Source organism: Mytilus californianus, unplaced genomic scaffold (genome assembly GCF_021869535.1).
Source record: "Mytilus californianus isolate M0D057914Y unplaced genomic scaffold, xbMytCali1.0.p SCAF_4, whole genome shotgun sequence".
Taxonomy (NCBI): domain Eukaryota; kingdom Metazoa; phylum Mollusca; class Bivalvia; order Mytilida; family Mytilidae; genus Mytilus; species Mytilus californianus.
Genome location: NW_026262690.1, coordinates 42,775,298 through 42,803,064, shown reverse-complemented (window position 1 = coordinate 42,803,064; position 27,767 = coordinate 42,775,298). Strand labels below are relative to the sequence as shown.

Sequence of the window (27,767 nt, the reverse complement as noted above, 5' to 3'; positions counted from 1 at the left end):
TTAAAACTAAATGTGCATTGTGGTAAACAAAACTTAAAATCGTAATACAGCTAATATATTTTAAAATATTCTAAGAAACTACTTACAAATGATATAGATAAAATGAGTATTGCTGCCAAAATTGTTACTTCTTTAAAACCATTACTATCTTTGGTTCCAAATACTTTGTAATACTTGGATGGAATATATCCTATATTGAATACCACAACTTGTTCTAAAAAAAAGCCATAAAAATCAGTACATATAGCATTATATGTTTCAAAATGATGTCATGAATTATAATAAAGGACTAAACAATAGGCATATGAACAGGAGAATCAAAAATAAAATTAATAAACTGTTATCACAGAGATATGTCTTGCCTTTTTGTAATTTTGATAATGCAAATGTTGAAATTAAAATAGCAATACTTTAACATGTAAGTTATGCAAATATTCAAAGTCGATGAACCATGACTGAAGGTACATGGCTAAACAATCTCCATGGAATGAGATTTGCCAATGCTAATACAACTGCATACCAAATACCATTGGCTTATTATAAGTCGTTCCCTTTAAACAAACCTAAACACAAACATTAACTTGTAAACTATGTAAAAGTTTCAAAGTCAACGAACCATGATCAGGGGTGGGGCTATATAATATCCATGGAAACGATACATGCAAATGCCAATAAATTTGCATACCAAATATCATTGACTTAACATTAACAGTTCATCTAAAACTGATCTAATCACAAACTAATACATGTAAACTAAGCAAAAGTTTCAAAGTAAATAGACCATGACTGAGGGGGCGGGGCCAAATATTCTCCATGGAAATGAGATGTGCTAATGCTTATACAACTGAACACCAATTAACATTGGCCTACCACTAATGGCTCCCCTTGAACTGACCTAATCACAAACTAATACATGTTAACTTAGCAAAATTTTCAAAGTCTATAGACCATGACTAAGGGGGCGGCGCCAAATAATCTTCATGGAAATGAGATATGCCAATGCTTATACAACTGCATACCAAATATCATTGACCTACCACTAGTGGTTCCCTATAAATTGACCTAATCACAAACTAATACATATAAACTATGAAAAGTTTCAAAGTCAATAGACCTTGACTGAGTGGGTGGGGCTGAATAATCTCCATGGTAATGAGATGTGCCAATGCTAATACAACTGCATACCAAATATCATTGACCTACCACTAGTGGTTCACCATGAACTAGACCTAATCACAAACTAATACATTGTTGACGCCGCCGCCGCCGCCGCCGCCAGAAACAGCATACCTATGTCTCGCTTTTTTACTCCGTCAAGGCGAGACAAAAACCAGTTGTTCAGAGTATGAAAATGTATGTAGAAAGTTTTAACATCCAGTGTCATAATAATGTTTACTAATCACTGATTCCAGAAATGTATGGTTTCCATATATACTTTCACAAAATTTGTATTCATCATAATAAATACTGTACAATTTCATACATTTAATTTAAACTTCACATTTTACCGAACGGAAACTTTCTTTTCAGAATGTTGCGTTGCCAAATTACTTCAAAGACTTGAAGCTATGTAATTCATCACACTTATGTTTGCTATAAATCTGTTCCGTATTCCAATGAAACTAAAAAATGTGTTTATCAACAATAAATATGTGGTAAAAAGCTTTAACTGACTACAATAATGCTGAATAAAAAATGAAAATATGATTAAACAAACACATTAGAGTCCTTCATTAGGAAAACTGACAATCCTAGTCAATCAAGATTGTAGACGTAGAGTGCACCTGCGGGATTCCAACTCACAACCTCAGTGTTGACAGGCTACTGATTGTAGTTCAACTACTTAAACCATTCAGCCAACAAGGCTATATCAAAAAAATTTATAATATACTAAATTCATTATTTCATCTGTACTCCATACATGCCATAAACATAAAAAATAGTAACTAAAAATAAAGCTATGTATTTGACATATAACAAGCCTAGAAATATTTTTTTTGAGAAATATTTCCTTACACCAAACTTAAATAGAATCTCCTAACACAAAGTGATGTAGAATTAAATGGCCTTTCTGATGCGAAGTGCATGTGAAAACCCATTATGATTCACCATTTTTCTGAAGACAGAAGTGTGAAGTTGTATATTTTCAGCTAAAAGTTACTGTTGTCTTACCTAAGAGCCCAAGACAAAGTAGTAAAATACAAAGTAAAACATTTCCACTGTTCCATTTGGGAAACACAACTGTTGCTAATTTCAAAAATCTTTTGAAGAACACTAAGTCAAATTCTAACCTACAATATACAAGCAAGGTGTATGATGAATTTATCAAAACTCAGATTTATAGATGTTGATTTGTGACAGTGTATAAAATGTCTCTCAAGTTACAAAATAAATTAATATAAATTGTCATGCACACAGAAATCAGTATCATAATTTTTTGTTTGTGTTTTCCCTATTTATTATTTTAATGAATGTCAACATTAAATATGTTGCAAGGTCTTAAATCAAGATTATTAAACAAATTGTATTCATTCAGATTTTGATGGAATATTCAGCTTAACATTTTATGACATATTTGCCAGTAAAACATAGGACTTTAAAATATGCTGAATAGTCTGTTATAACCACATAATTGCTGTAGCATACTAGCCATATAAGCCAGACTTACCATATTAGCTCTGGAAATATAACAATTTATACTGAAATTTACCATATCTCTTATATTTTCAAGGTGCATAACTCCCATACAAATAATCAATTAGCGCTGATTTTCAAATTCTGAGATGCCTGACAGTATTGTTAAGTAAAACATAGGACTTTAAAATATGCTGAATAGTCTGTTATAACCACATAATTGCTGTATCATACTAGCCATATAAGCCAGACTTACCATATTAGCTCTGGACATATAACAATTTATAATGAAATTTACCATATCTCTTATATTTTCAAGGTGCATAACTCTCATAAAAATAATCAATTAGCACTGATTTTCAAATTCTGAGATGCCTGACAGTATTGTTAAGGACATTATTTTCATTAAACCCAATGAGAAATGTAAGAAGGTAAGGGATGGGCTTACAGTAATGATTTTCCATATACTTTGCATTTCCTAATTAACTCCCCCCCTCAAAAAATTTGAACCATGTTGACTTTCAAACTTGTCCAAGATATTGCTGATCAAAGTAAAACTTTGATATAAATCTAAATAATAAGAAATATTAGCTTCAGAGCACTTAAAGTGTTTTAATGATTTCAATATCAATTACACAGATTGATAGACAATAGATTGTCCATATTTTTGTTGTTGTTGAAAGGTTGAAATACTCAACAGATTTTAACACTGATAAACTTGAGGCTCTAAAGAGCCTGTGTCGCTCAGCTGTATCTTCAACAATGGCTACATTTTAGTAGATGACATCATTAAAGGGAATCAACTTTATTAAGACTTAACTGACAATTTCAGTCTTGTTGACATATTTGTAGATATTACAGGGTCCGACACTAACGGTTGTCTGATTGCCCGGGGCAAGTTGATGCCGTATTCGGACAAGTAAAAACATCATCTTGGATGTCCGATCAGGCAAGTGAAAAAAAAGTGTTATATGATTAAAATTTCACTAAATCAATAGTGTCTGTTGTTTTGTCCATAGATTACTCAGTGATAACACCGCACGGTTGAGTTAAGTGGTCTTAACCCCCCCCCCCCCCCCCCTTTTTCAATGCATATATTTCGTCATTTGTTCGCACTGAATTCCCCATTTTACCAAAAATATATCAAGTTTAAAAATATTGGCCAATCAGGTGGCCGCGACGTTGCTTCGTCATTATCGTTATCAATTGGGACACCACTCGAGCCTTTTCAACGCGCGTGTTGTTCCCACCGACCAATGGAAAGCGGAGGTCTATTTTCGTTGTTCTAACTTTAGAATTTTACATCGGATGTGTATTTCCCTAAGATGGAAAAATGTAAAAGCTTGAAAGAGAAAATGAAATTAAACTTTAACAAATTTGTCAGTTGTTGTCAGTTTATCAAGAAGGGTTTTTTGAAATGGCATTTCTTAGATAAATTATTATGAAATAAGTATCTCTATGTAAATGATCCAATTCCCGTATATTTGTCGATCTTAGCATGTAAAAGTTTGGGCATGTAGATTTCACTTTTGGACAAGTAAAAGTAATAGGGCACTTGCCAAACTGGACAAGTTGGTATAAAAGTTAATGTCGAACCCTGTATTATCCTGCTGATAAATTTTTCCTTTGTAAAGTTTTTATTTGTTTTTTATTGTTTTCAAGATGACAAGCAAAAAATATGTTAAAAATTACCATTAAAGGGCAACAACTCCAATAATGAGTCGATTGAAGATTTTAGCCATTACAGCATATTTGTGATTTTGTCTTGCTGATTATTGTACAAAAAAATGGTAAAAATCATCATTAAAGGGCAATAATTCTAATAAGGAGTCTACTGAAGATTTGAGTTATTTTGATTTATTTGTAGATCCTGTCCTGCTGATCATTTTTTGCTTTTCCAAGATTCTATATTTAAATAAGAAGATGTGGTATGAGTGCCAATGAGACAACTCTCCATCCAAGTCGCTCACACCGAACAGTTTTCTATCTATCTATTATAGATTTAAAATATTAGGCAATAATGCAAAAAATTGGTAAAAATTGCCATTGAAGGGCAATAACTCTAATAAGGAGTCGTGTGACGATTTTGGTCATGATAATTCATTTGTAGATCTTGTCTTGCTGATCATTTTTGCTTATCATATTGTTGTCTATCTATTATAATTTTCGAGATAATAGGCAAAATTTACAACAAAATGGTAGATTTTGTTATTTAAGGGCAATAACTTTTATTAAAAGTCATCTGAAAGTTTTGAGGTAAATGGATAATAGGTAGACTGCTCAATATTTTGAACATTTTTGCCCGTCTGTCAGATTTTATCTATTTATAGCAGATAGTTTTCAAAATGATTGGAAAAACTTGCATTTTATCCCTATGTTCTATTTTTAGCCATGTCAGCCATCTTGGTTGGCAGGCGGGTTCATCAGACAAATTTTTTAAACTAGATACCCCTATGATGATTGTGGCCAAGTTTGGATAAAATTTGCCAAGAATTTTCAGAGAAGATTTTTGTAAAAGTTCACAGATGATGACAGACGAGGGATGAAAGACGCCAAGTGATGAGAAAAGCTCACTTGGCCCTTAGGGCCAGGTGACCTAAAAAGGAGATGTGGTATGATTTCCAATTAGACAACTATCCATAATAAACTGCTTCGCTGAGCGCAGCTGGATACGCCTGCAGAGGTCTAACCCTGAACAGTTGGGGCAAAAATGGACAATATTCAAGCTTGATACAGGTCTGAATTTGGATTGTAATTAAATATTTGACATACATCTATTATAGGTTTCTGAATAAATGTAGTCAAAGAACTTGAAGTTGGTTATATGAATTGAATTTATATTCAATTAAAGATTTCTTGCTGTTGTGCAATACAATGTGCTGTTGCGCAATACTTATTAAATCTGTTGTCAGACTTAAACAAATAAAATTTATAAAATTCTGAAGGGAGCTTACATCAATAGATATAAACAGTTCACTAAAGTTTCATACGAATTGCTGAAAGCATTTTTGAGTTTTGGTCTGAAAACTGGAAAATCACCCCTTTTTTAATGAATAAACCCCATAATTCGGAAATGTAAAATCTAAAATTTATAAAATTCTAAAGGGAGCTTACATCAATAGATATCAACAATTCATCAAAGTTTCATGAGAACTGCTGAAAGCATTTTTGAGTTATTGTCCGAAAACTGGAAAATCCCGCTTTTTTTTATGAATAAAACCCCATAACTCGGGAACGTAGAATCTAAAATTTATAAAAATCCAAAGGGAGCTCATGTCAATAGATATAAACAATTAACCAAAATTTCTTGCAAGTTGGTGAAAGCATTCTTGAGTTATTGTCCGAAAACTGGAAAATCCCCCTTTTTTTAATGAATAAAACCCCATAACTCGGAAACGTAAAATCTAAAATTTATAAAAAACGAAAGGGAGCTCACATCAATAGATATAAACAATTCACCAAAGTTTTAAGCAAATTGGTTAAAGCGTTTTTGAGTTAATGTCCGACATGTTGACGACGGACGGACGGACAGACGGACGTACAACGGTATACCATAATACGTCCTGTAAACGGGCGTATAAAAACCAAAGAACAAAGATTTCAGAACAGGTCAACATACGATATGTAACAATAAGCAAATCCATTACCGTTACAGTCACTGGGGGTCTTTTCCTATATGTAGGTATACAAAGACATGCCACTGGTATTGGGTCACTTTTCAGAATATCAAAAGTATCAATAGGATATTATTTTATTAAACACTCATCTACTGCATAGATTTGTGTAAAAACTGTGTACTGATCTTCTTATGTAATTAATATGTATGATCCAGTGAAGTTAACATCTAATTAAGAAGTCACATACAGATTGTACAGAGTAGGCTACCAAGGGGGTCCATTAGCTCTGGGGCCTGGCAACTGATAGTAAGGGAATCATTAGAAAAGATTATTAATATCATTATTTTCCAGCTAGGTTCTACATCTAACTTTACTTTGATTAGGAGACTGTAGAAAGTGGGACCAAACTTATCCATGCTTGGGCTGACATTGTGTTTAAGAACAGCTGGCACTATTTGAGGCTAGTTTTGGCTTAATTCTAATTCATTGTGTACATATTTTTCGAAGCAACAGTTTAGTTCGAGCGTCCGTTCTTGTCATTTACATGTAAATTATAGAATATTGGTAAATAGATATATCACAAACACCGGATAAAAATAAACACTTTTTGTATTGATCAGAAGACTGTACGAATGAATGTAGGTTTTCGGAGCTTTTACTTTGTTTTGTTCTTATGTCTAAATGCACTCCTTTCTGGTGACATGTCTTATAACAAATGTTTGACTCTTTCACAAGATCATGCCCGTTTGTCCTGCAATACCGGAAAGGGATAAATAAACAAGAATTATCTCCCCTTGGATAAAATAGTAATCCTCAGCTTTGTTTTTACATAGATAGTTTCCTGAACAACTAATTACAAGTGAATATCTATCACAAATAAGATTAATAAGACATACTTGCTTAATGTAAACATCTAGATAATATACAACACCAAATCCTTATTTTGACATGATAATAAATCATTAAATGACCACTCTTAATATATACTCAGACAATATAGTCAAATTGTAGACATCCAACAAGAGGTGATATTAGATTATTTATATAAACAAATGCAGCACACATAAAAAACTGATGGTAATGCCATCATGACTCTGTAATACTGAAAAGAATAAAAAAAAGCACATAGAAAAATCCAGCAATTAACATATTAAAAGCTAACTGTGAAAACATAAAAAAACATGAAAAAGACATCCAACTTCTAGCTAGAATAATCAAAACAATTTATGCAGTTCTGCCAACTTTTAATAATGCAAATGCGTGAGATTTGGCCAAAATCGTAAAGATCAAAGAGAAAAAACAATAGATCAAAGGAAATTGCCGCCAAATAAGCATGAAAATGTGTGAGACTTGGCAGCCCTGTTTATGGCAAAAGTATCACAAAGGAACTATATATGGCTGATAATATACTACAATAACAAATAACATGCCCATGGATCACAGACCACATATGAAATTTTATACAAATTAACAAAACAAAACAATTCTGCATAAATAATCAAAGAAAAATTAACGACTTAAAACCAGACACAAACCTATGAAAAAACACTGCAGACAGACATTGGGCTCCATTAGGGTACCCCCATAAGTCACAATGTCACATTTAGAAATAACCTCAGGTCACCTTAAAGCAAATTTGAAAGCAACTGCATTTTACAGTGCAAATTTAAAGCATTTAAAGGTCACTGGTGCTTTTTAAAAAGATGTCGGGTCACTAGGCTCCTATACGAAATGTGATGGCTGCAAATCACACGGAAACCAGATGTAGCATTCATTCGTTAACCTAGCGTCATTGTTATATTTAGGGAAAGCATATAATTATCCAAACATCACACAGGCATTATTTGTTGTAATACTTAAATGTGTATGCCTGGTCAACAGAAAAACTATGCATATTATGCAAATGAGTATGACTGGTCAACAGAAATATAGGTCAAAATATATAATACTACACCTAATTATTAAATCAGTGTATGACCCTGTGCACATAAATTTAGGCATGTGTATTTGATACAATATATGAAAAGGCCATTAATGATAATTAATTCTATAAATTACAGTCCAATCTCACTAACATGTGTACTTTGAAAAATAATGGAACATATCATAGCTAGTCAAATATTATAACATCTAAAAAAAACAAATATATTATACAATTTACAACATGTCTTTCAATCAAAATGCTGATGTACGACAAAGCTATAATATCTTTTATACAGGACATGGCAAAAAAAAAATAATAACAACATACAAACTGAATTTTTTGTCATTATGATGGACTTTGCCAAAGCTTTTAACAAAGTCAGATCCCTCACAACAGACTACTGTACAAATTAAAATACACAATGGCATAGATAAGAATACCTTGGAATGGATTGGTGATTTCTTACATAAGTACACAGGCAGTCATTCTATATGGAGAACGATCAGAGAAAAATTAGTGTAAACTTGTCGACCTCAATCTTTGGAGTTAGACAATGTTTTATGGGTTAAATTCATGGTTCATATGATTTGGGCCGAAACACTCATATACTTTAAAAAGAAAATCTGCAAGGAACTAAATATCTGTATACTCCAGTTCTACATGTATGTACTAGTATTGCAAATATCTTATTCATGATAGCTTTACAAGCTTATTCAAATAATTTTAGGCTTTAGTGTTATAAAACATATAAACACATGTTTTAATTTTTTTTTTTTTTCATAGAATGAGCAATGTTAGACAAAGAAGACCTATACATACCCCACAAGATGATCAAATGGAAGATGAAGATGAAAGGAGGAGCCGTGACTCTGGATTGTATGTCACTCATTATAATTTTTATGCTCCACCACTAAGTGAATTTGCCCTGAACTGTAATTTTTGTGAGAGATTTATTTATGCTTCTTTTATAGCAAGGAGAAAAATACATGAATGTCAGTTATCAAAACAAATATGTCAAACTTCAGTCTTCTCTGATATTGTCTGTCTGTTTACACCACAGTATCAGTGGTAAGTAAGTAAGTAATCTTTATTTAAAGTCGGATTGCATATATACATAATAACAAGGAACATGAACTCTTAAGAGCTCTTTAACCGACTTTTACACCATAGTATCAGTGGGATAACTCTTTTTCTAGTTGAATCATCATCATGTTTTAATACAATGATCTTTGTTACTTATAAAAGGTTTGAATCACAAGTACAAATGGATATTATGAGCCAGCCTGTTTCAACACTAGTTACCTACAGATCCCACAATAAAGACTTCTTTTTTTATGATGCGGAAAATTTTGTCTTCAACAATTATAATGTTGTTTTTTTGCATTTCTTATTCAATTATTTCATGTTATATATCAACACTTTTTAAATGGCTCTTGCTAGTTTGGACAATTAATATAAGAGCCAAAAAACTTCAAATCCTATATTTTTAATTTGTTTCACCTTTGTCACTAATGACATTAAAAATCTATTTAACAATTGAATATAGTCCTTTTATTTATTTGTTATTGACTCAATACTGCATTGTGAACATATTCAGCAGAAATAATATTGTCAAATAAAGATCTTGAGATAATTATAAGCCAGTCTGCTTCAATTACCCAAATATGGATGGTCTTTAAATGGAAAATGATATATTTTATTGTGAAAGAAATGAAGCTTTCCCACAGAATCATTTGCACTTGACCTGTCGATTTAAACTTTTGTCAGTTCTTTCGTCCCATTCAAACATTACAAGTTGTTTTCTGACAAAATTCTCAGCATTGTTCCTATTGAAATCTGCATTTTTTGGGGTGTTTGTTTAGTTATAGAATACTTGTGAGAAGGCCTTAATTTAAACATTGTCATTTTCCAGTTTTTATTTGTTAAACACACAAAAAAACAAATTTCAGTAGGAACAATGTTGAAAATTTTGTCAGAAATCAACTTTTAATGTTTGAATCAGTGTTTATCATGTTTATATAGAACAGATTGAAAATATATTATTGATATTGAATAAATATAACATCACATGCAGTTTTGTGAGATGTTACATATATTTTCATCTACTATAAGATAATTTTTTTCTTTAGGTAAATTAATCAATGAGTGATGGATTTCTCTTAGAAGAAATTTAAAGGTCCCTTTGAATAAATTACACAGAGAACAATATCTATTGTATTTATTCAAAGGGACAAAATAACTGAAACAAGTGTAAATGCAAATGATTCTGTGGAAAGTTTCATTTCTTTCGCAATAAGTTTTCCAGATATATTAAAGTTCTGTACAAATCTTTATGAACATAAAATGTAGGTATCATTGAAGAGTAGTACATGCACTAATTCATACAAAGAACATAATTAAAAAAAAATTACAATATTATGTAGCTTGTATTGTCTCGCCTGCAAACAAAGAAGCAGTTGCAAGACATATGTATGGACATTTTCTAGACCTACACCACCATGCATTATGTAACTATAGTAAAGTATATGTAACTTATGTTTAACTTTTTTGCTTATAGCTGGACACATGCAGCCTTTGTTGGACTGTTAACAGCCCTGATTCTTACTCCAGTAATATTGATAATCATACCATCACCAATTGACCCTGTGAGTTACAGGTACGTCATATGTAGTTTTCTGCATACTAGTTTTATTACACAAACTATATTATGTTATTTCTATGTTTTGGCTTTATAAAATTTTATATCTTTGGAAGAAGATCTATCCGTAAAATTATTCAATTGTAACCAAATAGTTTCATCTTGGAAAACATTTCATTATCTTCACTGAAATTGGGAATTGATAGTTAATGATTTATTATACTGATCACTTGGTAAAATGTATGTGAGGGTAGCACACTCTTCCTACGATCTTTGTTATGATAAAGATATAATGCCAAGAGACTGTGGCAATAGGCATAGCACAGATAGAAGGATATCATGCTGACAAATTTCTTACTTTTTTGTAGGATGAGAGCATCCTGTATATTACCATTTTATACTTTTTACAGGGGGTTTATGGGCCATATATTGTCAAGTAAAACATCGATGACATCATCTAATTATGATGTCACTGAATTTATTTTTTGATGAATGAAAATCAATATGTTAATGTCATTTAATATTGTCAAGTGGAAGGTAATCACTTCTCTATTCTGTAATCTTTTAGACCATTGTTGTCCATTTGTTATTTTTAAGCACCCCATTTTTTTCTAGCTGAAACCCAATCCAGACCCTCATGTATGTGAAGAAGTGAATTGTAATTATCCTAGCTTTTCTCATATTAGCTTGAATTTTTCAAATTTCCATATTACATAAGTACCACTTCAGGAAAGATAACTCTGTATTATGATGTTTTGGTGGACCCCATATAATCTGTCATTATGTAACTAATGATATATATTAATAATCATGATAATACACAGTTCTTGTCTTTTGATCATTTTTATTGTTTTTAAATATTGTTTGCCTAGTTTTAAGCCAAGACCAGAATTAGTAGGGCCACTTGAACCTAACAGCCACTTACAGAAATCAGAACACATCTATGAGGGTCAAGTTTTAGGACCAGAATCTATAGTTGTTGAAGGAGGTAATTCAAGGTCTTACAAATTTATTTTTTCGAAGGAAAAGAATTAGTGTTTAATTCCTGCATATTAAATGTTCTTGTCAACTGATTTATGGGATGAAAATGTTTGTTTTCAGAAATTTTGCTATCTGCTAATATAATTATTATACAGGATAACTAACATCTATATATATATTTCTGTCATATGCAAGGATATTGTGAGGCCAAGTTTCTATTGTAACTCTTGAAGTAATTACTTTGTTCAGTATTTAGTGATTAGGTTAATTTGAGATGTAGTCTCATGTAATGAAAGAAAATGATATGGGGGATCAATTAATGAAACAATATCACTACACACATGATAACAATGAAAAAATCTAAAGCAATGGAAAAGCGGTTTTATTGCTGTTTTATACATACATCGATATTGTGGTTTAGCAAAGTTACTGTTTTTGAATTTGATATGAAGAAGGGCTAGACAAATATCTCTGTGTTTAGAGTTTTAAGATATAAAAGAGAATATAACCACTACATGAACAAAAAGGAGATGGGGGGTATGAGACTGACACAAAAAAACCAAGAGACATTTTAGAGTTCAATACATTGTCTTCAACAGTAGGCAACAGTCTATACAATATGCCAAACACTTAATTACCTTAAGGCTGAGACAAGTAGTGAAAAAATTTACCAGAGACAATCAATGGTCTATCATAACACCAAATTCTCCAAAATGTTTTGATATAACTATTTTCCAGAACATATTTATACTGGCACTATGGACGGTAAAATTCTTCATATCTACAAAGGACAAGTTCAGGTTCTAGCAAAGTTGGGAAAAGAACCATGTGGTAAATAGACTTAACATTACTTCTTGCTATTTGATTTAAGCCTATAACATTTTTATTGAAGAAACTCAGCTTAAAAAATTTATTGAATGGAATGGAATATATGTAAGAGATATAATGTTTGTATGTGCAGGCATGAATGCAAGTAGATTTCAGTAACACAAGTTTGTAAATACTAAGAAAAAGTTTTGTCTGCTTTCATCAAAATTAGTACAAAAGTCACTAAAGGGAGACCACATTTTAGTTTTACAGTCAAGGTCAAATGTAAGCTGAGATCAAGAGTCTAGATCAAATGCTTTCTTCGAAATGTGGGCCAAACAGTAGAGTAAAGAAGTAAGTTCACGAAGGGTTTTTTTTTTAATCCGGCCAAAATACTACAAATTTCACTGATATTACTATTAATACAAAATAACTTCATTTTGACATATCACATTAAAAATGAAGAAGTATTGACTCCTTAAGTATGCATTATTTGTGTTGTAACGTCAGATTTGGTCAAATTTTCATTAATAATTTACTTTGACCACCACTCGTGATCCAGGAAGATTTTGTGTCTAGGGATTCAATATCATCAGGTCAACTTTTGGTTACAGAACATTTTGGACCCTAGGTTGCAGCCACAGGTTTCCTCAAGCTTTTAGGTCCGAAAAATGCACAAAATCATCGTATTTTGACAATATCCAAAATGTAGTGATTTTGAAGCCAAGAATGTACTCTTATGAAGAGATTTATTTTAACAAAGAAGTAAAGCTTTTGAAATAGATCCATTTAAGAACCAAATTATGACCACTTTGAAATTTTATGATAAAGTTGAAATTCAGGGACGTATTCGGCTAAAGTGAACCTTGTCCTTTGGAAAAGATGATTAACTATTTGATTTAAAAGTTGATCGTTCAAATGCCAAATGTTTATTGTTAGTTTGTTCTAATCCTGAACATGCATGAAATATTTGCCACTGGACATTTAGCAACCAATAACCATACAATCAAATGCCAAGCAGATATCAAATTTTATTTGAAAACCTTGTTATCAATGTGCTAGCCAAAGATTTATTGGTCATTATGATTCTTGGTATACTTGATCATTATGAGGGTATAATGAAACCATTGCTTTTATAATGCTATGATGTAGAAAGGAAATAGTGTTGCATGGTGCTAAGTGTAGCAAGTCAGTCCTTTTAAGCTTTGTTCTTTTACTTGCCACAATCTTGTCAACAATATACAGACTAAAAACCTTAGTCAATATTCATCAAGCTTGGTAAGCGTTATAAGAATGAAGACAGGATGATGCCTATTTTCAAGGTGGAAGGTTTGGCAGAGGTCATTGATGAAGGTCAAAACCTTGTCAATTTGGCATTAAAGAAATATCTTGGTTACTCTCAATTACTCTTTGAAATGGTCATCCCTTGAGAAGAGGATTTTCCATATTTTTTTTTAGGTTGTTAGGTCAAAGATCAAGTTTAAGTTGATGTGAAAATACTTATTTTTGTCAATTTGATTTAGACAACCAGTACCAGTAATGGCTTGGTCTGTTTGTCATGCCCTTTTTCATATGATGAATATCTTAATGGGTATAAGGGTGAAGGTTTGGTACCATTGAAATGTTTAAACCCGCTGCAATTGTTTACACCTGTCCTAAGTCAGGAATCTGATGTTCAGTAGTTGTCGTTTGTTGATGTGGTTCATAAGTGTTTCTCGTTTCTCGTTTTTAGCTGACCGGGGCCCAAAGGGCCCCATGTGAGCTTATGCCATCACTTGGCGTCCGTCATCGTCCGTCGTCTGTCGTCGTCGTCTGTCGTCGTCGTCTTCTGTCGTCGTAAACTATTTCAAAAATCTTCTCCTCTGAAACTACTGGGCCAAATACCTTCAAAATTTAAATAAATGTTCCTTAGGGTATCTAGTTTATAAATTGTATCCGAAGTTTTGATCCATCGACAAACATGGCCGCCATGGCTAAAAATAGAACATAGGTGTCAAATGCAGTTTTTGGCTTATATCTCAAAAACTAAAGCTTTTAGAGCAAATCTGACATGGGGTAAAATTGTTCAGTTGGTCAAGATCTATCAGCTCTGAAATTTTCAGACGAATCAAACAACCCATTGTTGGGTTGCTGCCACCGAATTGGAATTTTTAACAAAATTTTGCAGTTTTTTGTTATTATTTTGAATATTATTATAGATATGTATAAACTGTAAGCAGCAATAATGTTCAGCAAAGTAAGATCTACAAAAAAGTCAATATATCCATAATTGTCAATTGACCCATTAAGGAGTTATTGCCCTTTAAAGACAATTTTACACAATTTGTTCATCAAGTTTGCTAACATTTAAAAATCTTCTCCTCTGAAACTACTGGGCCAAATACCTTCAAACTTTAACTAAATGTTCCTTTGGGTATCTTGTTTATAAATTGTATCCGAAGTTTGTATCCATCGACAAACATGGCCACCATGGCTAAAAATAGAACATAAGGGTCAAATGCAGTTTTTGGCTTATATCTCAAAAACTAAATCTTTTAGAGCAAATGTGACATGGGGTAAAATTGTTCAGTTGGTCAAGATCTATCAGCTCTGAAATTTTCAGACGAATCGATTAACCCATTGTTGGGTTGCTGCCACCGAATTGGTAGTTTTGACAAAATTTTGCAGTTTTTTGTTATTATTTTGAATATTATTATAGATATGTATAAACTGTAAGCAGCAATAATGTTCAGCAAAGTAAGATCTACAAAAAAGTTAATATGACCATAATTGTCAATTGACCCCTTAAGGAGTTATTGCCCTTTAAAGACAATTTTACACAATTTGTTCATCAAGTTTGCTAACATTTAAAAATCTTCTCCTCTGAAATGCAGGTGAGCGATTCAAGCTCTTGAGAGCCTCTTGTTTATATAGATTAGACCGTTGGTTTTCCCGTTTGAATGGTTTTACACTAGTAATTATTGGGGCCCTTTATAGCTTGCTGTTTGTTGTGAGCCAAGGCCCCTTGTTGAAGACCGTAATTTGACCTACGGTATAATGGTTTACTTTTATAAATTTTGACTTGGATGGAGAGTTGTCTCATTGGCACTCATACCACATCTTCTTATATCTATAAAATATCAGTACTGACATATAATTGTTATAGTATTGTAGTTACATTTTCAAAGCAGAAACTCTGTTGCACAGTATACCTGATGAAGGTTATTCCAGAAGCATGCATTGTGCACATGAAAATTATATCAATTTTGTGTGGATAACCAAGTAGGTACGTTGGTGGACACATGTCATACTGTGAAAGATTTACGAAAGAATGTTTCTCATTATTCTAATTACTTATAATTTTTTTTTCCAGGAGGTTTTGATAATGAGCCAACTTGTGGTAGACCACTTGGAATGAGATTAGATAAGAATGGCTACCTGTATGTTATAGACACATATCTGGGATTGTATCAGGTCAATGTTGCTACTGGTTTGTATCTTATATTATTATACTTCATGTCAAAATGCCAGATTTTGATTGGTTTATATGAGGGAGACAATTTACTCTATCCTATGGTAAATACTCTATTACCCTTCACGGAGACGCTTGATCAAGTGTGCGCTTTATTAAATACAGATAGTTGTTATGTATAAGACGTCATAGTTTATTACTTTGAATTTGAATTTTGATAGACAGTAATAACAGAACATTCAGTATAATAAATTAAATAACACATATCTGAGAGGGTGATAGAGCAGATTGTTTCCCCTCGAAAAGACATTGTCAACCTTGGCTTCTCCTCAGTTGACAATGTTTTCTTGGGGTAACAATCTGCTCTATCACCCTATCAGCTATGTGTTATTTATATAATGTACAAAATTGTAACCTTTGCTTAAAAAGTTAAGACACATTGAGAACACTATATAAATCTGGGGTTTGATAGTTTAAGAGGGTTAAGCTTGTAGTTTGAAAATTAAACAGATTGATAAATTTGTTTAACAAATGAATATTTAATAAATTTTGAAAAATATTTACCATGGTTATAAATGTCAATTTGGGATTGTTAAGTTTAAACTTTTTTTTACAGGAGACTTTGTTTTGTTATGGCCTACCACTGCTGAGATAAATGGTAGACCATCAAAATTCTTGAATGATTTAACAATAGCTAGCGATGGCATGATATATATGACAGATTCAAGTGCTAAATGGGACAGACGTCATAACAGATACTGCATCTTCGAAGGAGAAGCCACAGGAAGGTCATAAATATAGAACTTTAGGGTTGACATGGTACAATATGAATCTTTTCAATATAAATTAATTGAGGTGTGTAACCCATTAACACCAAAAATAAATATCTAGATGTTTATATATGATATTTAAATAACACCATATGATAGCCTTATAGTATACTCCTTCAAAATTTCAAACTGTAGGAAAGAAGTAGCTTACAGCTTATTTATGTTTTAAGATTTTATAAGCAAAGTCAATATTTTATCTAAAGAAATAAAAGATGTAAAAATGAAACAAATACAGGCTTACTACATGTACAACCTTTGTTAGTAAGTTATTATAGCATATACAGAGATCCAAAGGATAGGTCATCTATTGTCATGACAGTCATGATATTGCTAGCAGTCCTTTTAATGCACAAATCTGTTTTAGTTGATTCTTGTTGCTCAACTTAAGACTAAAGTTTTCTGTGTAGTGTTTTGTGGGCTCTTGTTCGTCTTTTTGACTTATTAGTTTTTGCCATGGTGTTGGAAGGAAACAGATGATGGGCTTTAAGTGATGGCAATAGCTAACATTAGCCCTTTTGGGACAGGAGAGCTCAAAAAGGAATATTTTGCCCTTTTTATACGACCGCAAAAATTTTTGCGTCGTATATTGGTATGACGTTGGCGTCGTCGTCGTTGTTGTCGTCCTCGTCCGGCGTCGTCCGAAGACACATTGGTTTTCGCACTCTAACTTTAGTTTAAGTGAATGGATCTCTATGAAATTTTACCATAAGGTGCAATACCACAAAAGGAAGGTTGGGATTGATTTTGGGTGTTATGGTACCAACAGTTAAGGAATTAGGGGCCAAAAATAAGCATTTTTGTAACTTCCAGACATAACTTGTGTGTTAGTGTATGGATCTCTCTGACATTGTACCACAAGGTTCCATATCACAAAGGGAATGCTGGGATTGATTTTGGGGGTAATTGCCTCAAAATATTAGGAATTAGGGGCCAAAAAAGGGGCAAAAAACAAGCATTTTTCTAGTTTCATGACAATAACTTGTGTGTAAGTGTATGGATCTTTCAGAAATTGTACTTCAAGGTTCCATATCACAAAGGGAAAGCTGGAATTGAGTTTGGGGGTAATTGCCCGAAACGTTTAGGAATAAGGGGCCAAAAAGGGGCCAAAAATAAGCATTTTTCTAGTTTCCAGACAATAACTTGTGTTTAAGTGTATGGATCTCTCTGAAATTGTACCACAAGGTTCCATATCACACAGGGAATGCTGGGATTGATTTTGGGGGTAATTGCCTCAAAATTTTAGGAATTAGGGGCCAAAAAAGGGGCAAAAAACAAGCATTTTTCTAGTTTCATGACAATAACTTTTGTGTAAGTGTTTGGGTATTTCTGAAATTGTACTACAAGGTTCCATGTCACAAAGGGAAAGCTGGAATTGAGTTTGGGGGTGATTTGCCCGAAACGTTTAGGAATTGGGGGCCAAAAAGGGGTCAAAAAACACATTTTTCTAGTTTCCAGACAATAACTTGTGTTCAAGTGTATGGATCTCTCTGAAATTGTACTGCAAGGTACCATACCACAAAGGGAAGGCTGGGATTGATTTTAGGGGTGATGAATCATAAGGGGGTTCAAAAAATTGGGGGGGGTTTTTTTTTTTTTCCTTTTTTTTTTTTTTTTCTTTTTTTTTTTTCTTTTAAAAATTTCCATTTCAAGTTGGTTATTTCTGATTTATATTTAAAAGCAAATAATAATGATATGGTAGGAGATACACACCAAACAGGATGTGTAAATTATTATATAATAAGTATTGTGCAATAGCAAGAAATTTTCAATTGCACAGTATTGCACAATAGCAAGAAATCTTCAATTGCACAGTATTGCGCAATAGCAAGAAATCTTCAATTGCACAGTATTGCGCAATAGCAAGAAATATCCAATAGCACAATATTGCGCAATAGCAAAAAATTGTCAATTGTGCAGTATTGCGCAATAGCAAGAAATATTCAATTGCACAGTATTGTGCAAAAGAAGATACTTCGTATAAATTGCTTATTTCTTGACCAATTTCAATGGGGTTTTATTCTGAAATTCTTGGGGTTCTTTAATATGCTGAATCTAACCGTGTATTAAGTTTTTTGATTTTGGGCCCCGTTTTTAAATTGGTCCACATTGAGGTCCAAAGGGTCCAAAATTAAACTTTGTTTGATTTCATCAAAAATTGAATTATTGGGGTTCTTTGATATGCCGAATCTAACCGTGTATTTAGATTCTTAATTTTTTGTTCTGTTTTCAAATTGGTCTACATTAAGGTCCAAAGGGTCCAAAATTAAACTAAGTTTGATTTTAACAAAAATTGAATTCTTAGGGTTCTTTGATATGCTGAATCTAAACATGTATTTAGATTTTTGATTATGGGCCTAGTTTTCAAGTTGGTCCAAATCGGGGTCCAAAATTAAACTTTGTTTGATTTCAACAAAAATTGAATATATGGGGTTCTTTGATATGCTGATTCTAACCATGTATTTAGATTTTTGATTTTTGGGCCCCGTTATCAACTTTGTCCACATTGAGGCCAAAAGGGTCCAAAATTAAACTTTGTTTGATTTCATCAAAAATTGAATTCTTGGGGTTCTTTGATATGCTGAATCTAACCATGTATTTAGATTTTGGATATTGGACCATAATAGGTGAATGTCCAATTTAAAATTTTTAAGTTCTTAGACCACATTCATTCTGTGTCAGAAACCTATGCTGTGTCAAATATTTAATCACAATCCAAATTCAGAGCTGTATCAAGCTTGAATGTTGTGTCCATACTTGCCCCAACTGTTCAGGGTTCAACCTCTGCGGTCGTATCAAGCTGCACCCTGCGAAGCATTTTATTATCATGTACGTTCATATATTTGTTTTTAAAACTGACTATCAACATTTCTATAGGTCTATCACTGAGTAAGACTCATTTATTTAAATATACATAACCATCTGCATAAAATCCTAGGGTTGTTTTGTTCCTGTTTGACAGTCCTTCATTTTTTTTTATTTACAGACTAATTTCATATGATCCGATTACTAATATCACCAAAGAGCTAGCATCAGGATTAGCATTTGCAAATGGTGTACAGATTTCCAGAAATGAGGAATATTTACTGATTTGTGAAACAACATGGGCAAGAATATTTAAGTGAGAAGATATATATATATCACTCATAGTTATTCAAATCAAAAGTTACTGTAAATAGCTCAAATATCTAAGATTAATTAAAGCTATTCTTAACTTTCAATGATAATGATGATGTCTTACCAAGTAATGTGAATTTCACATTTGAAATAAATACTACTTTGTTAAAACGCGATAACAGATTAGTTTCATCTTCCTTGAATCCAAATGGAACCTAGGGAAAACCACATAAGTAACTTAGACTTCCCATTAGTGTTCTGTATAATCTGTGTATTGTCACTGGTATCGGGGTCCTGCTGCAGCTTTGTATAAGAGAAGTAACTTGCTCTTATGATATTGTACAATTTAGAATCAGTATTTAGATAAAAATCAGTGAAAATATTGTTAACACAGGGGTTTCTGCTTTATTAATGCCCTATCACCTGCCAAAACACAATGCTCTATTAAGAATATGACCGAAATTGTAGTCAGTGTTTTGCATAGATACCAATTAAATGGTATAAGCTTATTGAAGTATCTAGTGTTACATTACAATTTGTTTTGAATATTGAATAAATAAAGACCATTATCATCATAGATTGAAGACAAAAACGGCACAAAAGATTGGTTATTGATTATTTTCAAAACTTAAGCTGTGGCAATTTTAAACACTGCTTACCTTAACATTCCAGACAACATTATCATATTGTACTTATAGAAAAAAAAATTCAGAATAAGTTAAAATTTCATTTTCTTACATTATATCTGTATTTTGAAATTGCTTTAGCCTATAACATTATGATTGCAATTTATTAAAGGTATCATCTGAAGGGACCTAAGAAAGGGACAATGGAAGTATTTATGGACAATCTTCCAGGACTCCCAGACAATATCAGACTCAGTAGTGGTGGTGGCTATTGGATTGGGATAGCTACATTGAGGAGTAAAGTCTATGAATTCATGGCTAACAAACCTTGGTTAAGAAAACTGGTTGCAAAGGTATTTATTTGGTTCACTGAATCACTGTTACTTTGCCCTATTTTTAAGTCCCCCTTAAGCTTTGGCCCCTAAAACACAGTTTTATTGATGAATGAGTATTTCCTTCATACTTTTTTGTCTTATTTTCTGATTGACTGATACTTTTTAAAAAAATATTCTCTTTGCTAGATTTATTTGTAGGATCATTGTCAAATCTAAAAATGGTCATATTTGCATGTTAAAGCCCAACATTATATTAAATATTTTACAATTTTGTTACATAGGTAAGGTTTAGCGACATATACTCAAACATCAAATCCTTTTTCTCTTTTATAAAAAAGTTGGTCAATAGTAGGTAGTTTTTGAAGCAATAATTTATGGATACACCAGGATTAGTTACTATCTTTTATTTATCTGTCCACCAAATGATAGAAGTTTTCATTTAAAGGTCAAGTTACAGGAAATGGACTATGTCACAGATGAAATGCTATGTCACAGATTTTGCTTAAATTTTGCAACGTTGGCTCATTGAACTTTAACTGAAAATCGAAAAAAATAATGCATTTATCTCTTTTATCATCCGAAATATTACTGATTGAATTTTTTCACAATAGGGAAACATTTGTATGGAAAGCACATAAAAGCGTTGAAAAACCTTAAATTTGTCTTATAATCATCTAATCTCTAATTTCTAATACATACATTTTTCTTTAAAAACTATATGTGGTTGATACAAATTATCTGTTTTAATGATCTAAAATAATGATATGGTCACCGACTTCGTTTTTACGGTATACATCATTGAAAGTGGTGTTTGATATGAAAAATGCCACAAAACGTCGAAATAATCGTAATGTCATCGTGTTGCAGGCCGTAAATAGTTAGTTTTTGACGTTTTTCACTTCCAACTAGGTAACAGATTGATTATTAGACAAAAAATGAAGTCGGTGACCATATGATTATTTTATATCATTAAAACCGAAATTTATGTATCAACAACATATGTTTTTTTAAAGAAAAATCTATGTATTAGAAATAAAGAGATTTGATGATTTGAAGACAAAATTAAGAAGGTTTTTCGCTGATATTATGTGCTTTCTATACAAATTTAAACCTATTTTGAAAGAATTCAATAAATAATATTTTAGATAAAAAGAGAGATAAATGCATTATTTTTTCGATTTTCAGTTATAGTTCAATGAGTCAAGGTTGTATGCAAAATTTAAGCAAATTCTGTGACATAGCCTAATTTCTGTTCCTTGACCTTAATCTAAATATTCACAAGTGTTTTACTTAAAATTATAAAAAAATATTTGTTTGATTTTTGGGGGGTTCATCTGTACTTAATAGTAAATATTTAATTGTTTTTTTTAACTATTCAAATATTCATTATCTAATAGATTTCAATTAAGTGAATGCCAAGATAGATTTATCTTATTCAATTATTATGATTTAAATTTCAATATATTTTTCAGATTATTTCACAAGAAACCATAATTAAACTTGTACCAAAATATGGATTGATATTAGAAATCAGTTCAGAAGGGGAGATAATTAGAAGCTTACATGACCCTACAGCAACAAAAGTTCCAAGTGTCAGTGAAGTGGAAGATAAAGATGGTGTATTGTATTTGGGGAGTTATTTCTTACCACACATGTCAAGGTTATATCTAGGGAGGCTGAAAACCTGAACTCGGCAAGATAATGTTCAGAATATCTAGAGGGACTTCAGCAATTGAAAGATAACAAGTCAATTGTTGCTAAAGATTTGCATTCCTTGATTCTGCATTTTGAATTTATGAAATGTAAATCTATATGATTATAAGAATTAGTATGGTCAATATGCTGTGCTGAGAAAAGAGACATATCACATGTAAATTTGTATCCATAAGAAAAACAAAACATTGCATTATTATTTTTATCATATTTTTTTGAACCCTGTATTACAATTCCACTTTTGTCAAATGAATATAAATGTATGTAGTAGGTGCTTATTTTATTTACTTATTCACTTTTTAGCTCATCGGGGCCCGAAGGGCCCTATGTGAGCTTATGCCATCACTTGGCGTCCGTCGTCGTCGTCTGTCGTCGTAAACTATTTCAAAAATCTTCTCCTCTGAAACTACTGGGCCAAATACCTTCAAACTTTAACTAAATGTTCCTTAGGGTATCTAGTTTATAAATTGTATCCGAAGTTTTGATCCATCGACAAACATGGCCGCCATGGCTAAAAATAGAACATAGGGGTCAAATGCAGTTTTTTGCTTATATCTCAAAAACTAAAGCTTTTAGAGCAAATCTGACATGGGGTCAAATTGTTCAATTGGTCAAGATCTATCAGCCCTGAAATTTTCAGATGAATCGAACAACTCATTGTTGGGTTGCTGCCACTAAATTGGTAGTTTTAAGGAAATTTTGCAGTTTTTTGTTATTATCTTGAATATTATTATAGATAGATATAAACTGTAAACAGCAATAATGTTCAGCAAAGTAAGATCTACAAAAAAGTTTTATATGACCAAAATTGTCAATTGATCCCTTAAGGAGTTACTGCCCTTTAAAGACAATTTTACACAATTTGTTCATCAAGTTTGCTAACATTTAAAAATCTTCTCCTCTGAAACTACTGGGCCAAATACCTTCAAACTTCATCTAAATGTTCCTTTGGATATCTAGTTTATAAATTGTATCCGAAGTTTTAATCCATTGACAAACATGGCCGCCATGGCTAAAAATAGAACATAGGGGTCAAATGCAGTTTTTGGCTTATATCTCCAAAACTAAAACTTTTAGAGCAAATCTGACACGGATGAAATTGTTCTAAAGGTCAAGATCTATCAGCCCTGAAATTTTCAGACAAATCGAACAACCCATTGTTGGGTTGCTGCCACTAAATTGGTAGTTTTGAGGAAATTTTGCAGTTTTTTGTTATTATCTTGAATATTATTATAGATAGATATAAACTGTAAACAGCAATAATGTTCAGCAAAGTAAGATCTACAGAAAAATTAAATGACCAAATTTGTCAATTGACCCCTTAAGGAGTTATTGCCCTTTAAATACAATTTTAAGCAATGTGTTCATCAAGTTTGCTAACATTTAAAAATCTTCTTTCTGAAACTATTGTGCCTAATACTTCTTAACTTTGAATGAATGTTCCTTTAGGAATCTAGTTTATGAATTGTATCCGAAATTTTGATCCATCAACAAACATGGCCGCCATGGCTAGAAATAGAACATAGGGGTGAAATGCAGTTTTTGGCTTATATCTCAGAAACTAAAGCATTTAGAGCAAATCTGACATGGGGTTAAAATGTTCCAAAGGTCAAGATCTATCAGCCCTGAAATTTTCAGACACACCGAACAACCCATTGTTGGGTTGCTGCCACTAAATTGGTTGTTTTAAGGAAATTTTGCAGTTTTTGGTTATTATCTTGAATATTATTGAAGATAAAGATAAACTGTAAACAGCAAAAATGTTCAGCAAAGTAAGATCTACAAAAAAGTTGAAATGATATGAGAAAGGTGAGCATGCCTAAAAATCAACAAAAACTGTCATCGTTTAAAAGTAATTAGAGAAAGAGATTCACCACTGCACCTCATGCAATGTAATGTTTTTCCTCTCTTACAAGTAACTTGAATATGAAATTTCACTAGATGCAATGATAAAATCTATATTACACTAATTTTTTGTGCATTTAATTGGTTCTGACCAATGTGATGTATTTAAACAAAGTGCTTGAAAGCACTGAAGGGTAAAGATTGCTTTAATTTATAAGTGGGAAGTAAAATTAAACATTGCATTGTATAAAGCATTGGTTGTAGTTGATTCAACTACAATTATGGACAAAGGAGGATAACTCTAATTTTAAAGATTACTTTAACAATGACATCATTGATATTTTTAGAACCGATATTAGATTCCTGCACCTTGCACAATTTATGTAATTTTCTTGACAAGTATAACATCATTTTGTAACTTGAATATCTGAGCATATATTTCATTGATAAATTTCTGGAAATGTTCATGGATTCGATGTATAGAATGTTATGATCAATGCACTATATTTTGTTTATCTCAAAAGCAGTGATAAACCTTGGAAGATTTAGATATCAAGTCAGTACCATAGGATTTTTATTGCATTTCATGTAGTCTTTACCCAAAAACCACACATTACTGGTAAACAAATTGTCACTCATATAAAATTATTCTATCAAAGGAGTAAGTTCGGTAAGGCCCCGATTATAAAGTTCAATGTTGTAAGATGAAAAATGTTTTAAGTTGACTTAAAGACATGTGAGAAAGTTAAATATAACTTGTTGTTTCAAAGTTTTATTCTAAAGCGTTGATTTTTACATCCCAAATAGGTCAAGATTCAAGATTTTGGCGAAATTTGACAAAATCGGCCGGTTTTCAACCAAAATTAGGAACAGGAAACATAGAGCGCAGGCGCAGACAAACTAAATATTCAAGTTAGAAATGTAAAATGTCTTTACAAACATTATTTCAAAAGATCTATTTTGTCGACGTATGCACTCTACATGTTTCCTGTCCAATAATCAATGTAAATTTGCCAATTTTCTTTTATTTTTTCGTGGAAAATCAAAATGAGTACTATTTGTGATTTAAGAATAAAACATAGGTACGTAAATTTTTATCAAAAGGCTTATTTCCTATCTAGTCACTGTATTAGCTATGATTCATTGTGATATTGGTCAATAAATCCTAATTTGAAATTTAAGCTAAAAAACGGGGCCATTTTAGGGCCTTATCGAACCTACTCCTTTAATTGAATATTTTACTCAAGTCTTTTTATATTAAGTCATTACAGAAACAGATTCCACCTTTCGACATCTTAAATTCTGATATTTGTCAAATCTTGATAATTAAATCTCATGTTTTACTACAAATGTATCTCAAGCGAACAAATATTTAATCCAACTGGGTATTCGGTAGAATCTAAAAATATATTTTAAGTTATAAGTACTGTAAACCAACTTATTTTCGTGGGTACTTTTTTCATGCTTAGCCCTTTCTAGCTGACTTTGCAGTGATTTATTTTTCGCTATTTTCTAATTTTCTTGATGTATTTATATAAGGAATATCCAAGTTGTACATGTTCAGGATTGATATTTGCTTTTTTTTTTTACGTGAAAGTCACCAAAATAAATTGACTGCAAATTATTTCTTTTACATTATCTTGTTTAAGATGTGTGGATGAGTTCAGTGAAAATTTTTTGAAAAACTGCTGCATTTGGGACAGTTAGGCTAGACAATTTTAATGAACTAATTTGACTTTTACTCACATTTGGATGAAATAACCCAAATTGTCATATAAACTTGTAAATTGATGAGCAATTTAAAGCTGATTTATTTAACAAAATGATATCTGTTAGATTTTAATGTGATTATGAGTATTATTAATGTTCTTTATAAAGCATTTAGTAATGAATTGGGCATTTAATTTTACTTTGTTTTTTTTTAATTTAATTTGTTTACTGGATCATATTCAGAATGTCTATTAAATGTATTATCATGAACTGAACGTCAATTATTAACAAATTTCCTCTTAAAATGTGAAGGAAGCAAGAAGAAAATTATGAATATTGTAAGTAGAGGTCACGAGTTATACCCCTGTACACCTAAACGTAAAAATTTGCACAGCCCATTTTGAAGCAGAGAAGTGATTTATGTGTGGTACTTTTTATTTTTAAATGGAGAAATTCATTTGATTCTATCTTATGGTAATACCATTGTTTCCAAGTGCAGACGTTGATTCAAAAGTTTAAAAATTTTATAAGGGGAGAGAACTCAAGAACGTTCTGTTGTATCATATAATGTACTGTATTTATATATTTTCTTAAGAAAACAAGTATAATGACTTCATATTTACTTTTTGTTAACTGAAAGCTTGTTTTAGAGATATCTTTGAATATTTTATTCAAAGATTCTAGCTTTTAGTGTACTCCTAGTAACAAGATAGTGTTTTTTCCATGTATAATCCACACATAATATGAAAATTTTGCAGTCTGTAACTTAAAAATAAGCATGGTTATCTAAATCTTTTTTCATATTTTTTTTTTAAATAACAAAATATAAACTTTATTTTGGCACAGCATATAAAACTCCATCATTTTTTGTTTACACTTCACTTCAATAGTATTTCAATGTTTTCCCTGGATCACATTACTTCAAAATTCAAAAATTCTTAAAGTGTACTTTGACCCAATTTATTTCTATTTCATGCAAAACACATGCTGAAATAAATTTGGAAGGTATAGGGAAAAAATCAGGACAAAATACACAATAAATACAGACTAAGTTGTAGACCAGGAAAAAATAAAAAGGACAATTATTGTATCATTTCACTTATTTTGTGGCACCTATATGTTCGTCAATAGAAAGACATTGATTATATATTTAACATTTGTATTAGGATTTTTTTTTGCTTCAAAGGTGATAAAATTTGGAAAAAGGAGTTTTTATGGTTGTTGTTATATTAATTTGTTTATGATTTAATAAATAAAATATTCCAAATTGTAAAAATTCATTACATTTGTAGTGCTCCTTTTAAAATATCATGAGTTATTGTGGTGAGATCTTCTCAATAAAAATCCACAAAGCTTACACATATGTAGACAGACATCCATTGGGAAGTCTGAAATATTAACCAGTTGTCTATAATATACCAAATATGATTCTCTATTTATATAGATTAAAGAAGATATTGGGATAATGTCGAAAAGAAAGCTACCCAAAAATATAAGTTTACCAAAAATAGAATTTTAAAAGTCACCATATGGCCTTTAACG

The 27,767-nt window shown here is 31.6% G+C and overlaps 2 protein-coding genes across 4 annotated transcripts in view; one reads left to right on the top strand and one right to left on the bottom strand.

The window, feature by feature from the left end:
- LOC127698337 (lysosomal cobalamin transporter ABCD4-like) overlaps positions 1 to 7,018 on the bottom strand; it is a 30,751-nt gene extending 23,733 nt beyond the window's left edge. For both annotated transcript variants that reach the window (XM_052201744.1, XM_052201745.1), the window contains exons 1-3: positions 6,911 to 7,018; positions 2,173 to 2,291; positions 87 to 214 (exon numbers count right to left, since the gene is read on the bottom strand). In XM_052201744.1, the coding sequence (XP_052057704.1) occupies positions 87 to 214; positions 2,173 to 2,291; positions 6,911 to 6,954 (291 nt within the window). In that variant the 5' untranslated portion in view covers positions 6,955 to 7,018. The remainder of the gene's footprint in view (positions 1 to 86; positions 215 to 2,172; positions 2,292 to 6,910) is intronic.
- LOC127698348 (adipocyte plasma membrane-associated protein-like) lies at positions 6,848 to 27,501 on the top strand. Of its 2 annotated transcripts, none has more exons than XM_052201759.1 (10): positions 6,848 to 6,889; positions 8,959 to 9,051; positions 10,733 to 10,831; positions 11,686 to 11,801; positions 12,533 to 12,625; positions 15,954 to 16,070; positions 16,669 to 16,840; positions 19,866 to 20,000; positions 20,795 to 20,975; positions 22,430 to 27,501. In XM_052201759.1, the coding sequence occupies exons 2-10, from the start codon at positions 8,960 to 8,962 to the stop codon at positions 22,643 to 22,645; spliced, it is 1,221 nt and encodes a 406-aa protein (XP_052057719.1). In that variant the 5' UTR covers positions 6,848 to 6,889; position 8,959; the 3' UTR covers positions 22,646 to 27,501. The 2 variants fall into 2 exon arrangements, with proteins under 2 accessions (XP_052057719.1, XP_052057720.1); XM_052201760.1 differs by lacking the exon at positions 6,848 to 6,889 and adding an exon at positions 7,011 to 7,110.
- Positions 27,502 to 27,767: the final 266 nt, after the last annotated feature.

Excerpts from the sequence above, each read along its gene's own strand:
- LOC127698348 (XM_052201759.1), top strand. The coding sequence starts at position 8,960 with ATGAGCAATGTTAGACAAAGAAGACCTATACATACCCCACAAGATGAT. Across the intron at positions 11,802-12,532 it reads ATCTATAGTTGTTGAAGGAG|AACATATTTATACTGGCACT; the intron begins GTAATTCAAGGT and ends ACTATTTTCCAG. Across the intron at positions 20,976-22,429 it reads TAAGAAAACTGGTTGCAAAG|ATTATTTCACAAGAAACCAT; the intron begins GTATTTATTTGG and ends TATATTTTTCAG.